Source organism: Leuciscus leuciscus (genome assembly GCF_965113295.1).
Source record: "Leuciscus leuciscus genome assembly, chromosome: 18".
In the NCBI taxonomy this organism is placed as follows: Eukaryota; Metazoa; Chordata; class Actinopteri; order Cypriniformes; family Leuciscidae; genus Leuciscus; species Leuciscus leuciscus.
Window position 1 is genome coordinate 21,809,156 of NC_138742.1, and position 13,698 is coordinate 21,822,853.

The 13,698-nt window shown below is 38.2% G+C and overlaps 1 protein-coding gene across 9 annotated transcripts in view; it reads left to right on the forward strand.

Annotated features, from left to right (window-relative positions):
• Positions 1-13,698, forward strand: part of rgs19 (regulator of G protein signaling 19) — a 38,885-nt gene that overhangs the window by 18,959 nt on the left and 6,228 nt on the right. For 8 of the 9 annotated variants that reach the window (XM_082144508.1, XM_082144506.1, XM_082144510.1 and 5 more), the window contains 3 exons: positions 8,963-9,102; positions 10,942-11,025; positions 11,186-11,420. In XM_082144508.1, the coding sequence (XP_082000634.1) occupies positions 8,963-9,102; positions 10,942-11,025; positions 11,186-11,420 (459 nt within the window). The remainder of the gene's footprint in view (positions 1-8,962; positions 9,103-10,941; positions 11,026-11,185; positions 11,421-13,698) is intronic. The other variant, XM_082144507.1, reaches the window with a different exon arrangement.

Sequence of the window (13,698 nt, forward strand, 5' to 3'; positions counted from 1 at the left end):
CGTTGTCTTTGATTCTCTATTGGTGATCTAATACTTTAAGAGACTTGTTGACCTCAACACACAGTCATAAGGCTTTGCAGGGGTCCTCTCGATGATATGTTTTATGTTTGCAACATGTTTTGTGATGTCTGCATTGGGATTTGTATTTCAAGAGACACCCAGAAGATACGTTCTCCTCTCACATCTACTCGCTGTCTTTCTTGCGTTGTGTATTGCTCCCTCTCACTGTGGGTCAAATGGGACGGTATTTGGGGTTGCCAAAACTTTACCAAATCCCTCCTAACAGGATTGGAGGGAGGGTTAACAAGATTAGAAAGGACTGAGCTTCCACTTTGTCTCAGCTCTGGACCCACACACACATTTGCCTCTTCATATTTTGCAGAATCATAAAGTAGACCCCTTCAAAGCATGTTATGGTTAACATGCCGTTCATTCTGCAGTGCTTAACACAGTTGTGTATATGTGTTAAATCCCTGTGTAATCTTTCAAGCCTTTAAAAAAAGAAGAAGAAGAAGAAGAAAAGAAAAAAGACGCAGACTAAACAAAAACACAAATGTTCACAGGACCTCATTTGAGACTGTCATTGTGCAATGCTAAAAAAAAGCAAACAGGAGAGGCGTTTAATACAGACAGAATCTCCGGAGGGAAGTACAACACCACGCGCTGTGAGAATGTAGGGACGGGGGAGGATTTATACCTTGTTTGCTTTCGACAGTATTTGTGAAGTGTGGAGTGTGTTGTCAAAATTTCTGGCCACCATTGACCCCAGTGCAGAAAATAGCTCGCCAGCAAAGAAAAAGAAAGCTTGAGAGGGGAGGGTGAATGGGGGTCTGCCAATAGCTAAAAATACCTCAAGCGGCTGCAACCATCTCTACAGAGAGAATTTCACGCACGAGAGGGAATGAGGAGAGAAGTTGTGAAAACTTTGTGGAAAATAAAATGAAAGTCAGGAAAGTAAAACAGTGAGGGAGTAGGTGTTGAGGGGACGTCTCCTCCTGCCTCTTTTACAGCCTGTCAAAGGCTGAGGGAAGAGAAAACACAAGATATAGTTCATTGTAGCTGCCTGGTAACTTGTTTTGCGTGGTGGACTAATAAAGATAACACATTTGACAAATATTTTAAATGTGCATTACATGGAATACTGGTACTACCAAGTTGGTCGATATTAGAATTTCTATTTATTTCCTCTGTTTTTACATTTAGAGGACCTTTTCCGACCTCTGATGTTCATCTAAAGTTAATCTTTATTACATATAAAATTATTACTCTTCAGCAGATCTAAAATTATATAATTATTTTCACACTGTACATTATAATGCCTAAATTTACTTGCATTTCAAATAATTTATTCAAATTTATCGTGTTTTTTTTTGTTTTTGTTTATTTAGACAAAAATAGTGAAGAATTTTAAATTCGGTTCATCCGATCTATTTCCTAAATGCATGTTATTGATCATATAGTGAACAATTTCAGTGTGTTTTTTAAATGTCCATGTAATTTTTAATCAAATTGTCATAATTCGAGCTTCCAGTGAAACTTGTCTCTGGTGACATATGTCGGACTTCTCCAGTCGTCTGCAAGCTTACACTCCGATCTGCCTCCATCTAATCAACAACCGATGGATTGAACCAAGCTGCGAAAAACCCCTTTGGAGCCTTTCTTTTTTTACCAAACCTAATGTTTTTATTTACTAGATGCCATTTTAGAAATACTTTATTCGCAGGTGCATTTGTGATTGATTTATAAAATGAAAGTGTCTCATATTGGACAGTTGCATCTCGACATGGTTGATATCATGAGGGGACAACCTGCCTCAAAAGGCTCCATACTCCTGGTTTCTTCCATCAAGGTAGACATTTGCTGCCATTTTGGGTATGAAGTTCTACTTCGCTGTCACCCTCATGCACACTTCCTCTTGTTGCTTTAACTTTGGTTTCCTCATTACAGTGAACAGCTTTTCTTCACTCCCAGGCTGGCACTCAGTCTTGTAGAGACACTCAGGGGTTTGTTGTTGGTTTTGCCAGAGGCTGTGGAAGTTTCTGAAACTGTGGAGTGGTTGTGTGTCTGTGTGTATGGAAGTTTTGATTTTAAAATGCTCTCTATGCATGTGAATATGACCGTGCTCTCTGAAGTTGTCATCAAACAACACAAAAGCCTTTTGTTTTAATGCTGTGTGGTTCTCTTTCTCAACACACACATGTACAGTATGTTTGTGTGTCTATTGTGATGGCATTAGAGATGTTCGGTATGCAGTGGGATAGGGCCTCTCTATTTAGGACAGCTGGCCCAAATGTAATTGGAAAAGAATTATGGCTTAGTCCTTTTAGTGAATTAAAAATAACCTCTGAATTGAGAAGGTCATATGGGGGAGGAGAGGAGAGTTTAAACACACCACCCCACTCTCTGTTCCACTTTAAAGGAATGTTCCGGGTTCGATACTGGTTCATGCTGTCGATTACCACTGAAAACCATTGACTTTTCTCTCAGTTTGATAAAAGCAAAGAAATTACATTTATTGTAATGCACTCTTGTGCCATTTCCAGGCAAACTTTGTTATGTACTGAAAACTGTGAGAATACATATATATTTTTAATTTCATATATTTAGGATGCATAAACAGTTAGCAATGACATTAGTCTGACAAAGTCATCCGTTTTAATCCAATTTTTTTAGAACCATGTGTATTGTACACAGAAGTGTGCATATAACCTAACATGTCAGAGATATATAGAAATACTCGAAATCAACAAAAATAATCACATAAAAACTTTGTTTTTGGTTTGTATTGCTTTCAAGATTTTAATTTTAGATTTCCAAATATGTTTTAATATAAATTCCAAATATGTTTAACGTTTAAATTGTTCAAACATATAAAAAAAAATTAAAAAAAAAATTTAAATCCAATTGACTTTGTGAATAATAATAAAATAATTAAATCCAATAATTCATATAATTAACAATCAAATCAAACCAATAAAGACTGGATTCATCAAGAAACATCTAAAAATCACATCAGCTTCTACAAGATTTACTGCAATCCTAGCTTCTTTATGTAAATTACATTCTGTTTTCTCTCAAAACAAATGTACCTTAGGAAATTTCCCAAATAAATGAAATGGTCTAATGGTCTCTCTGGCATTTTTTTTACAAAAAATAAAATAAAATAAAATTCTTGCTTGCTTGCTTGAAATGTATGGCCAAGTATGGTAACTCATACTCAGAATGTGTCCTCTGCATTTAACCCATCCAGGTTAGTGCACACACATTAGGAGTAGTGAGTAATGCACGCACACACTGCAAACCGTGGCCACAACTGCCCCCATTTTTTTTCCCTGCAATCAAACCATACAATGTAATTTGTACCACAGTCTGCTGGTAAACTCAATACATCAGTTGAGATATGGTGGTCATTTTCATGACTTAAAAAAAAAAAAAAAGTTCTCTGATGTGCAGTATTTGTACATCCACCCTGTTAGTCGACAGATTGAACTATTGAGCGTAAAAAGTGCTTTTATGAGTTTATAAGTTCACAGTATAAACAGTTCATAGTCACAGTCACAGTTCATAATTATACAGTAATGTAAGAAGCACCCTTAGGCTATAACAGGCACAATACCGGTATAAACATATCGGTACAATATGCGTCACATGACTAAACATGTCATCGTTTTCAAATACCTCTGTTTTCACAGTCCACACTACACTAACACTTTATTTTACAGTGTCATTGTTACATATGTTACATGTAATTACTGTAGTAATAACAGTAAATTATGCATAATTACATGCAATTAACCCTAAACCAAACCCTAATCCTACCCTAACCCTATAGTAAGTACATGCAGTTACTTAATATTACACAGTACTTAAATATATAATTACACTGTAACAATTTGACACCTTAAAATAAAGTGTAACCCACACTACTTTTACTTCTATCCACTCTGGAGAGTGTTTTCAAAAAGCTTTGTTTTCGTTAATAAAAATGCTGTCTCAGTGTGGACGGAAGGCCAAAACGGAGAGAAAAAGGTGCGTTTACAAACGAAAATCCATTAGTGTGGACAAGGCCTTAAACTGTGGTTGGTTTACAGTTGTTTATTGGGGTTTCTCTCAGGTTAATCTGGTCTCTGTGTGTGCTTGTGGTGGCAGAAATCAAACTAATCCCATATCGTGTGATGTATCACAATGGCCCAACACTCTTCCTCTTTCCCTGTGTCTTTGCCTCTTTTAAAGGTGGATTGAGAGTGGAACTGAGGCGGGTAGAGTAGTAGCCAAAAAATGTACTTAAGTACAAGTAAAACTACTTCTAAAAATAACTACTCAAGTAACAGTAAAACTAATAGGCTAATGATAATAATTGCTTGAGTAAGCGTAACAAAGTATCCAATGATAAAACTACTCAAGTTGCAAGTTGCTACTTTGGATCTGAATAAAATTGAAAGAAATTTCTTGAATTTTTCTTGAGACTAGATTACTGTAATGCTTTATTAGCCGGTTGTCCTGCATCCTCAATAAACAAGCTACAGTTAGTCCAAAATGCCGCCGCTAGAGTTCTTACTAGATCAAGAAAATATGATCATATAACACCAATTTTATCATCACTACATTGGTTACCTATAAAGTTCTGTATTAATTACAAGGTATTGCTACTGACTTATAAAGCCCTAAACGGCTTAGCTCCAGTCTATTTAACGGATCTTCTATCGCCCTATAATCCATCGCGCTCTTTAAGATCACTAAATTCAAGGCTTTTGGTCATACCTAGGATATCCAGAACCACCAAAGGAGGGAGAGCATTTTCACATTTAGCTCCAAAACTCTGGAATAGTCTTCCTGATACTGTTCGTTGCTCAGACTCGCTTTCCCAGTTTAAAACTAGATTAAAGACGCATCTCTTCAGCCAGGCATTCATATAATACTTTTAATCTTACAGTTAAATCCGACCTCTAGTTCATAAACGCCAGAGGAGAACTGGCCCCCGACTGAGCCTGGGTTCTCCCAAGGTTTTTTTTTTTCTCCATTAGGTCACCTGATGGAGTTTTTCGGTTCCTTGCCACTGTTGCCTTTGGCTTGCTCAGTTGGGGATATTTGGGGATATTTAATTTAATCAATCAACAATACTATTGATCAGCATTACCAAACGTGGATGTTTTCCACTAGAAACAAACATTGATGTATTATTTTAATTTAATACTGTGAAGCTGCTTTGATACAATCTGTATTGTGAAAAGCGCTATATATATATAAATAAACTTGACTTGACTTGACTTGAATTTCAGATTACATGTAAATAATGTAAAACCTGGGTTCAACATTAAGCAGCATGTCCCAGTCCTCTCGTGACTGATGGGTACAATAATACAGAAGATGTCATTTTCAATGCAAAATCACACACCTCATAATTTTAAAGACAGTTGACTGTCTTTATTCTCACAAAATGTTCTCAATACAAACTCCTCAGCATCTGCATTTGAACAGGGCAACAAAAGAACAGACTATGGAACAGAACAGAGGAGAAAGTATGTGTAAAGAGAGAGAGAGAAGAGTGTAGCGTGTGTGTGTGTGTGTGTGTGTGTATTTGCTTGTCTTACTGAATTTAACTGTTGAATTTCAACCATAATTGGCTCGCAAGGTATATACACTTCAGTATTGATCTTTTAGCTGTGAGCAGGAGTCCTGCATGACTGAAAAGATCAGGCCCGGGTGTGTGTCCCCATCATCTTGGGGCTCAACTGGGGTCTTTACGCCTCATCCAAAAGCCACTGACTGCAGCGTTCTGCAGTAGTGTCTGTTTCTTTGATGGTCTGGTGCAGGGCTTGGCCGTGGATTCCCAGCTCTTTCCATAGCCTGATGGTCGATGTTGCCACAAAGCCCCTGCAGTCAATCTCTACCGGACGGACCAATGCTTTCCATCCTTTTTGCTGAGCATCCGCTGCCATCTCCGTGTACCGAAACCTCTTCCTCTTATTTGCTTCCTCAGTAGCATCCTCCCAGGGTAGTCTATTCAATGAAATACACAGTGTGCAGGGTGCTGAACCACAATACCAGGTCTGGTCTTTACTGACAATTTACTGAGTTGTTTGCCCACATCGGCCAACATTTTCTCGTGCTCCTTCGAAATGTACAGACCTGGTCAATAAAGGAAGCCTTCCCTGTACCTTCTGCTCTTCCCGAATGAATGACACTGCCTGGGTTGTGCTTGGTGTTCTGAAGGAAACAAACAAACAAAAAAGACTTGAATTGACACATAGAAGTATTACCAGTTCTCAAGATGCTCTATTATCCAAGAGGTTCTGAGTTTTTGGAAGCAGTATATCTGCAGCAATCAGCTCTGGTTCCTCCATGACCTTTCCAAGACGTTTCAGGATTCCTTCTTTTAGGGCCTTAAGGAGGGGTTTACAGACTTTACAGGTTGACTCCAGCCTCTTCTGCTTGTTCAGCAGTTAGTAAAGAGTTGGCAGCAGGACAGATGATTCCCCTTGGAGTATTTGAGGGCCATTGCAACAGGCTTCATTACAGCAGTGTACTCAGCCAAAAATCCCATTTAAGCTGGATTCAGCCTGCACAAAAAAACACAAATAGCTAATAATAATAACAACAATAATAATATTGTAGTTTAGCTGTGTAATAATAGAGTACACACACTCACACAAACACTATAAACATTAGAATATCTTTTAAATGCTAACATGTCTTACAACTTACGTTTTTATCTTTAATGCTGTGCATACATTTCAAATTGCTTGTCTCCTTGTTCCTTCTGGATGCACACCACCCTTTCTACAGCAAGGGCCAGTGAGTTCCAGCGGGTCTGATTGAGATGCAGGAACTGAAATTGACACTCAGGGTTCAAAAGCCAAGGCTGACTGTCACAATTGTGGTCTTCTATTTTGATATTCTGTTCTGCTTCCTTAGTTCCTGTTGTCCCGCTCTGTTTAGTTCCCGGTTTCCTTGGTTACTGATTATCTCCTCATTTGATTCTATGGTTATGAATAACAATCACCTGGTAGTCATTATGCTCGTCTTGTATTTAAACCTCCTGTTATGTTCAGTCCCTTGTCGGTTCTTGTATGTGTTTATTGGTTTGCGATTTCTCCTACGTTTCCCTGTGTGTTCCTGAGTGTTATAAAGTTTAAATAAAGAATATTCGGAGTTCCTATTCCGTCTCATTGTGCGTGCTGCAGACCAGACAGTTATACTGACCTGCTTGTTTTACTACACATTTTGCAAATGCTGACCGTGACAGTCTCTAGTACGTATCGTTTCCAGCCTTTGCTGCTGTGGCATCAACACTAATAAGACTGAGAAGATGGCATGCCATGCACACTTCTGACGTCTGGGAAGTTGGTATTCCAGGCCTGAGTCCTCATTCAAAATAGTGAATACATCTTGGTAGTACTCCACCTCCAATTCACTTTCATCTTTATCTTCAAGGATGGAGTCTTCTTTCACATGATCTCTCTAAAGATGTTTTGGCAATCCAAAGGCAGGTGACCTCTAAGTAACTGCACTTTCGAATGCCTCCTATATTTTTTGGCGTAATGTTTTCCTTGTCATGACTATGCACTGAGGTTGCAAGGTTTCTATATTTAAAAAAAAAAATAAAGGTAATTCCATGACATAAAATGGTTGGTTGTCTTAACAAACAAAATTGACCAACAGTTTGGCAACTTCTGCCTGCGTTACCTTTGTGACAGGGGCGGAAAAGGCACTCATCAAGATTTTATTCTGAAAAAGATTCTTCTAGTGGCACATAACTGGATAGAAGTTAGGGCGCTGTGTTTGATTGCAAGATGTCATAAATGCTGCTCAGTTTGCATTATTTAGATCATTTAAATGGGTATAAAATGTGCAGATGTTTGGAATAAACATTTAAATGTATGTTGTTTCTAGAGCTGACATATTTATTATCGCTGGTGCTGGATCATATATCAGAAAAAAACCCTGAGAAATCGATTACATGTAAAAACAGAAGAAAAATCAAATATTTTTTTAATATATTTTATACTAAAATAAAGTGCCCATAGCTACAAAATTATAATATATGAAATTAATTGTTTCTATGATGCATTGCGATGCGGACATGGCCGATTCTGCATCGATGCAGTAATAGACCATAATCGATTATAACCATTCTAGCTTACTCACTGAAATTTCTCTAATGTCATTCGCCACATACGCTGCTTGTATTCATTAATGAAAATGTAGCCAAGTGCAGTAATATTGCAACGCATCGTAATGCATTGGGATTTCGAATTGAATCGTTGACATGATAATCGCAATCGTATTGAATCATGAGATCAGTGACGATTCACAACCCTACTATAATAGGCATCGTCGTGACACTTACCGCCATGTGTTTTTTTAAGTTAGAGCTGGAATTCTTGTACGCAGAGATAACTTGTTTTGGTGCACATAGCAGGCATTGCATTATATAGCTGCTTGGAGTGAGAAGATCGATTGGTTGAATGTTAGGCCATGGGTGCCTTGCCTCCATCGATATAAACTCTTCTTTCCTCTCCTTGGCCCTATCTTCCAGATCTGAGCCCGCTCAAAAGTGAGCAGTTGATGCTTACGCATTCAGAACATGCAGCGTAGCCTGTACGTAATATAAACTATTAAAACTATACATTCATTATTATTTAACATTAATGGGAGGAATATCATTGAATGTAGTTAAGTAAAAGTACATTCCTGTAATAAAAAATTAACTTGAGTATAAGTATAGTCAGTAAAGCCTACTCTTACAAGTACATTTAAAACATTTTTTTTAAATGTACTGCTTTACTACTCACCTCTGTTTGTTAGAGGATTATGATTATGTGGGGTTGTTTAGATGGCCTGATAATGATCTCATGACCACGTGCATGATAATTTCCAAACTCAAGTCATCCGATGTAGAGGGTTTCCATTGTGTGTGTGTTTCTGCACAGGGTTTGGTATTTACTCTAATATGTCTCAGTACACAGGCCCTGTCCCGGCAGACCGCGAGTCTCCGATGACGCGGAGCGAGACGTCCCCCAGCCGTGCCCAGCATCCCTCCCCCTCACAGAAACCCAACACCTGCTGCTTCTGCTGGTGCTGCTGCTGTAGCTGCTCATGGTACGACCCACTCTCCACATGGTACATTCCACTCATCAGCGGAGATTATATTCTCCTTCAGGACGCAATTTTGTAGGCTAACTGGAAGTTAGCATCACCCTGCTTCCCTCAACAAAAACCCAATAAGATTTTTCCATTGGCTTTTAGATTATTGCAGAAAACAAGTTCTGTGACCAACAAAAGTTTAGAATTTTTACACATTTCACATGTTCACCGTCTTCAAAAATGAACACAACTTTTTTAATCACCAGAAGTAAAAAGCTAAACATAGGCTATAAACAAACTACACTACAACTGCATTACTTCAGTGTCACCACCATTAAGCTTAATAATATTATAATAATATCATAGTCTACTTTTTACAATACAATCAAATCCCTGTGAAAAATCAATGCTGTGTTAGTTCCGGACAAATATTCAGTTTCACTTGGAAATAATGCCACATTAAGTTGAATATGTTATAAAGCTCTCTCTCGTACTGTCATATCAAGAAGATCCCTCATCACCACATACAGTTATTTTGAATGTGAAAGTGTGTGATTGAGATGTGATATGTATTTCAGCATGATAAATGATATGTGTTTGTGAGTGCTGGTGAATACATGCTTCTGTGATCATATACACATTCAAGTGTACTATCAGTCAGGAGAATAAACGTGGTTGGAGAAAAGAATCGCACTCATTGTTCAAGCATGCCATTTTCACATAGCTGTTAGTAGAGATAGTTAAGGTCCAAACTCTGATGTCCTCTTAATGACAGAGCTTCATTAGAGCTGCTTCTGTAGATACTTCAGAAACCGAAGCCAATTGAATGACTCTTATGAACTGGTTCGTTTTAGCGTTTCAAAGCCATACAGTGCGGCCAGTGTAGTCCGACGATTTCCGAACAAATAACTTTTATGTTTCAGTTCTTGATTCAGTGATTCAAAACCATAGTGCAACCAGTTTGGTCCAATCGATTCATTAACTAATAACTCTAATGAACCAGTTCTTTTTAGAGATGCAAAAGAATCCAGTCCAACTGATTGCCGAATGAATTACTCAAATGAACCGGTGCTTTTTAGTGACTCAAAACCCTTTTGAACTGGTTCTTTTCAGTGATTTAAAGCCATACAACCAGTGTAATCCAACGATTACCAAATGAATGACTCTTAAGAATAATTTTTTTGTTTTTGTGATCCAAAACCATACAGTGAGTCCAGTGTAGTCAAACGGATTCCCAAACTAATGACATTAATTAACCTGTTTTTTTTTGTTTTGTTTTTTTCAGTGTTTCAAATCTGTACAGTGCAATGACCGTTGTCCGACCGATTACCAGATGCATGACTCTTATTAACCAGTTATTATTAGTAATTCAAAGCCATAAACCATGACCAGTGTTGTCCCAAACAAATTACTGTCATGAACAGGTTCTTTTTAATGATTTGTACTCCAACTCATTCCTTAAATTACTCTTATTAAGCAGTTATATTTAGTGATTCAAAACAATGTGGTGCAACCGGTGTAGTCTTACTTGTTCCTGAACAATTTACTCTTATGAACCAGTTCTTTTTAGTAATTTAAATCAGACAATGTAATCCGATCTATTCCCCAAACAAATGACTCTTAGGAACTGGTTCTTTTTAGTGATTCAAAGTCATATGGTGTGACTAGAGAAACATGAGACAAAGTTCATAATCATATCAGAAAATAAAAAATCCTCTTGGCTCACATGAATTTACCTGACCATGAAGTTGAAGGGCCTTGCATGTTGAATGTGAGTGTGTTGTATGCGTGTAGGTTGTGTTGTTTTGTTTAGGCACTGCTGTTATTTCTCAATGCCGTTTTACCACCTTCTAGTCTCACTGTTAGGAGTGAAGATGACAAGCGTGGGCGGAGGAAAACCCAGGAGACAAAGCTGGAGCCCTTTCCATGTGAAACTTGGTGAGAACACATACTCACAGTTATACATTGCCATAGACATACAGTCCCATATACTTTTTTTATCATGAGGGTTGAGCTCTTTCTCTTAACCAAGTCATCATGGATTATTATGTTTATTAGGGATGCGAATGTACCCAGTGTCTCTCTCTCTGTCTCTCAGCCCCAAACCGACGATGGAGGAGATTAAACTGTGGGCACAGTCTTTCGATAAGCTGATGAAGAACCCGGCAGGGCGGAACAAGTTCCGTGAGTTCCTGCGGACGGAGTACAGCGAGGAGAACATGCTCTTCTGGCTGGCCTGCGAAGACCTGAAGAAGGAGATCAACAAGAGTGCCATCGAGGAGAAGACACGTTTGATCTACGAAGACTACATCTCGATCCTCTCACCCAAAGAGGTACACACACACACCCCAGCACAATGGTTCAGAGTAAACTTCTTTGCTGTCTTTAAGGCAGGAATTTGGTCCTGTAAGCACATCTGTGAGAGGGTGCATAATCGGAAATCATTGTGTTCTTTTAAGCCTCTTATTTGTGTACTTTTGATAAACGTAAAAAAATATCCCCCAAAAATCTAAATCATTGTCGCAAAAACAGCCCTTGAAACACACAACCGTTTAACGCCGTTTTGCAGATGAGCGAAGTCTGCTCATCACACATGACAATGAAAAGGACAAAACTCTCACATCCCTCCGATATGCTGTCAATGTACATGTGTTATCAGGTCAGGTTGTAAAGTTAAAACCTAAATGCGGAGTTTGTGGAAAATGTTTAATATTTCTAAAATATTAAAATATCTAAAATATTATAAGTTCTATAAATCTGACAAAACCCTTTAAGTGAATCTAGGAATGTACTTATTTAGAGAAATTCATAAAAAAAGCAAGTTACAATTTACGGGTTTTTTTAATTATTTTTTTTATGTACAATGTTTTCTGTTGGTTTGGTTTAGGGTTTGTCTAAAGTAATTATAATTAAAATATGTTTATATCATAATTGACAACAGACTTGAGATTTGAGGACTTTTAGGAAACATGGAAAGTTCACATACTTGTTTCTCCGAAAAACAACGCTACAGCCAGTTATTTTACTTTGAAATGTGTGTTCGTGTCGGAATGTCTGTTTTTGTTTTGGTCCGTGTGATCCCCCACACATTCGATTAACCCAGTAGTATTTTGACACCCAGGGTTGCCAGTTGGCGGAAAACACAGCGTATCGTTGCAATGGAAGCCAGCAAATGAACTGGGTCAGAGATAGCAGATTCTACCCAACCTAAAAGCCTCAGCATCCATCTAAAAAGCTCTATGAGAGGCATATTAAAACCCAAATAAATCAACTCATAAACTTGCAGTGTAAGGCTTGTCGCCTTCCATTGTAAATCGCGCTAGTTCCTGTTGTGTCTTCAATCTGGCAACCAGTGTGAGTGTCGAGTCTGAGCAGGAGGCGGCGGGGGAAACAAATTCTCTGCAATATTTTGAATTTGGACTGAAGTACCATTTCAACCACTAGCTGTCAATATTACATAATGCACCTTTAAATTAAATTAAACTTAAATATATATATGTTACATCCTTTCTAATCAGCCACCGAATACATTGTCCATAAAAAATTGTCCATGAAACAGTTTGCAGTAACTGCAGTGGAAAGATTGGTGGCTGTTCTTTATCACCTCTGTCTTGTCTCTTCTTTGTGGAATGCAGATTTCAGCCTCTGCGCAGGTCTGTGATTGGCTATGTTCTGACCAATGAGAAGCAACTAGGGACTTATCTTAAAGTAAACTTATTTGGAAGCTTGACTTGAACTTCACACCATTTAAAGATCATCTGTGACAAAGAAACGAGTTGTGAAGGAATTCTGCCAGATGTACGATTGAAGCCTAATGTTTTATAAGGCTCATTTCCTGAGATACAGGCCTCTAGCACCATATGTGGTGGTCGATCCTGCTTTCTATTATGAGCTGTTTATGTTTTGCCTCCTAACGGTGTGAGACGGCGGGGTGTGCATGAATTGTACACACTTCTCGGTGCGCACGTGTGCTGCTGGTATGCGCTTTAATTAATTGTGTTGACATGTTAAATGTGACTTTTTGCCTTTTTCATCATCGGAGTCAGAACTCACACCTTCAAACTCCGCCACTTTCTAGAGGCAGCTGAGTAAGTAAATTAAGGAGCAAAGGTTGAGCAAAGGAAGCTATAAATTGATCCCTGCTGGACGCTCTACTGTAAAGTGGTTATATAAATAGGCCGTAGAGTGCAAGAGGGAGTGAGTGACTTCGGATGGATGAGCTTTGTTTTGCCCTGAACTCCTAGTTCCAGTAGAGTGTACGAGCTCTTGAGTGTCTAGTCTGAGAATGAAAGGAATCATTAAATAGAGTCATGGAAGAAAGTAAACTAGAGCGGTCGGTGTAGTAGTAGTGTCAGCCATTTTTTAAAGATATTCAAGACATTTTGAGGTACACTACAATTCAAACGTTTAGGGTCGGTAAGACTTTTTAATGTATTTGCAGAAGTCTCTTATGATCACCAAGGCTGATTTTATACATTTGAGGTGAAATATCATTACAATTTAAAATAACTGTTTTCTATTTGAATACATTTTAAAATGTAATTTCTTTCTGTGATGGCAAAGCAGAATTTTCAGCATCATTACTTGTCACATGATCCTTCAGAAATCATT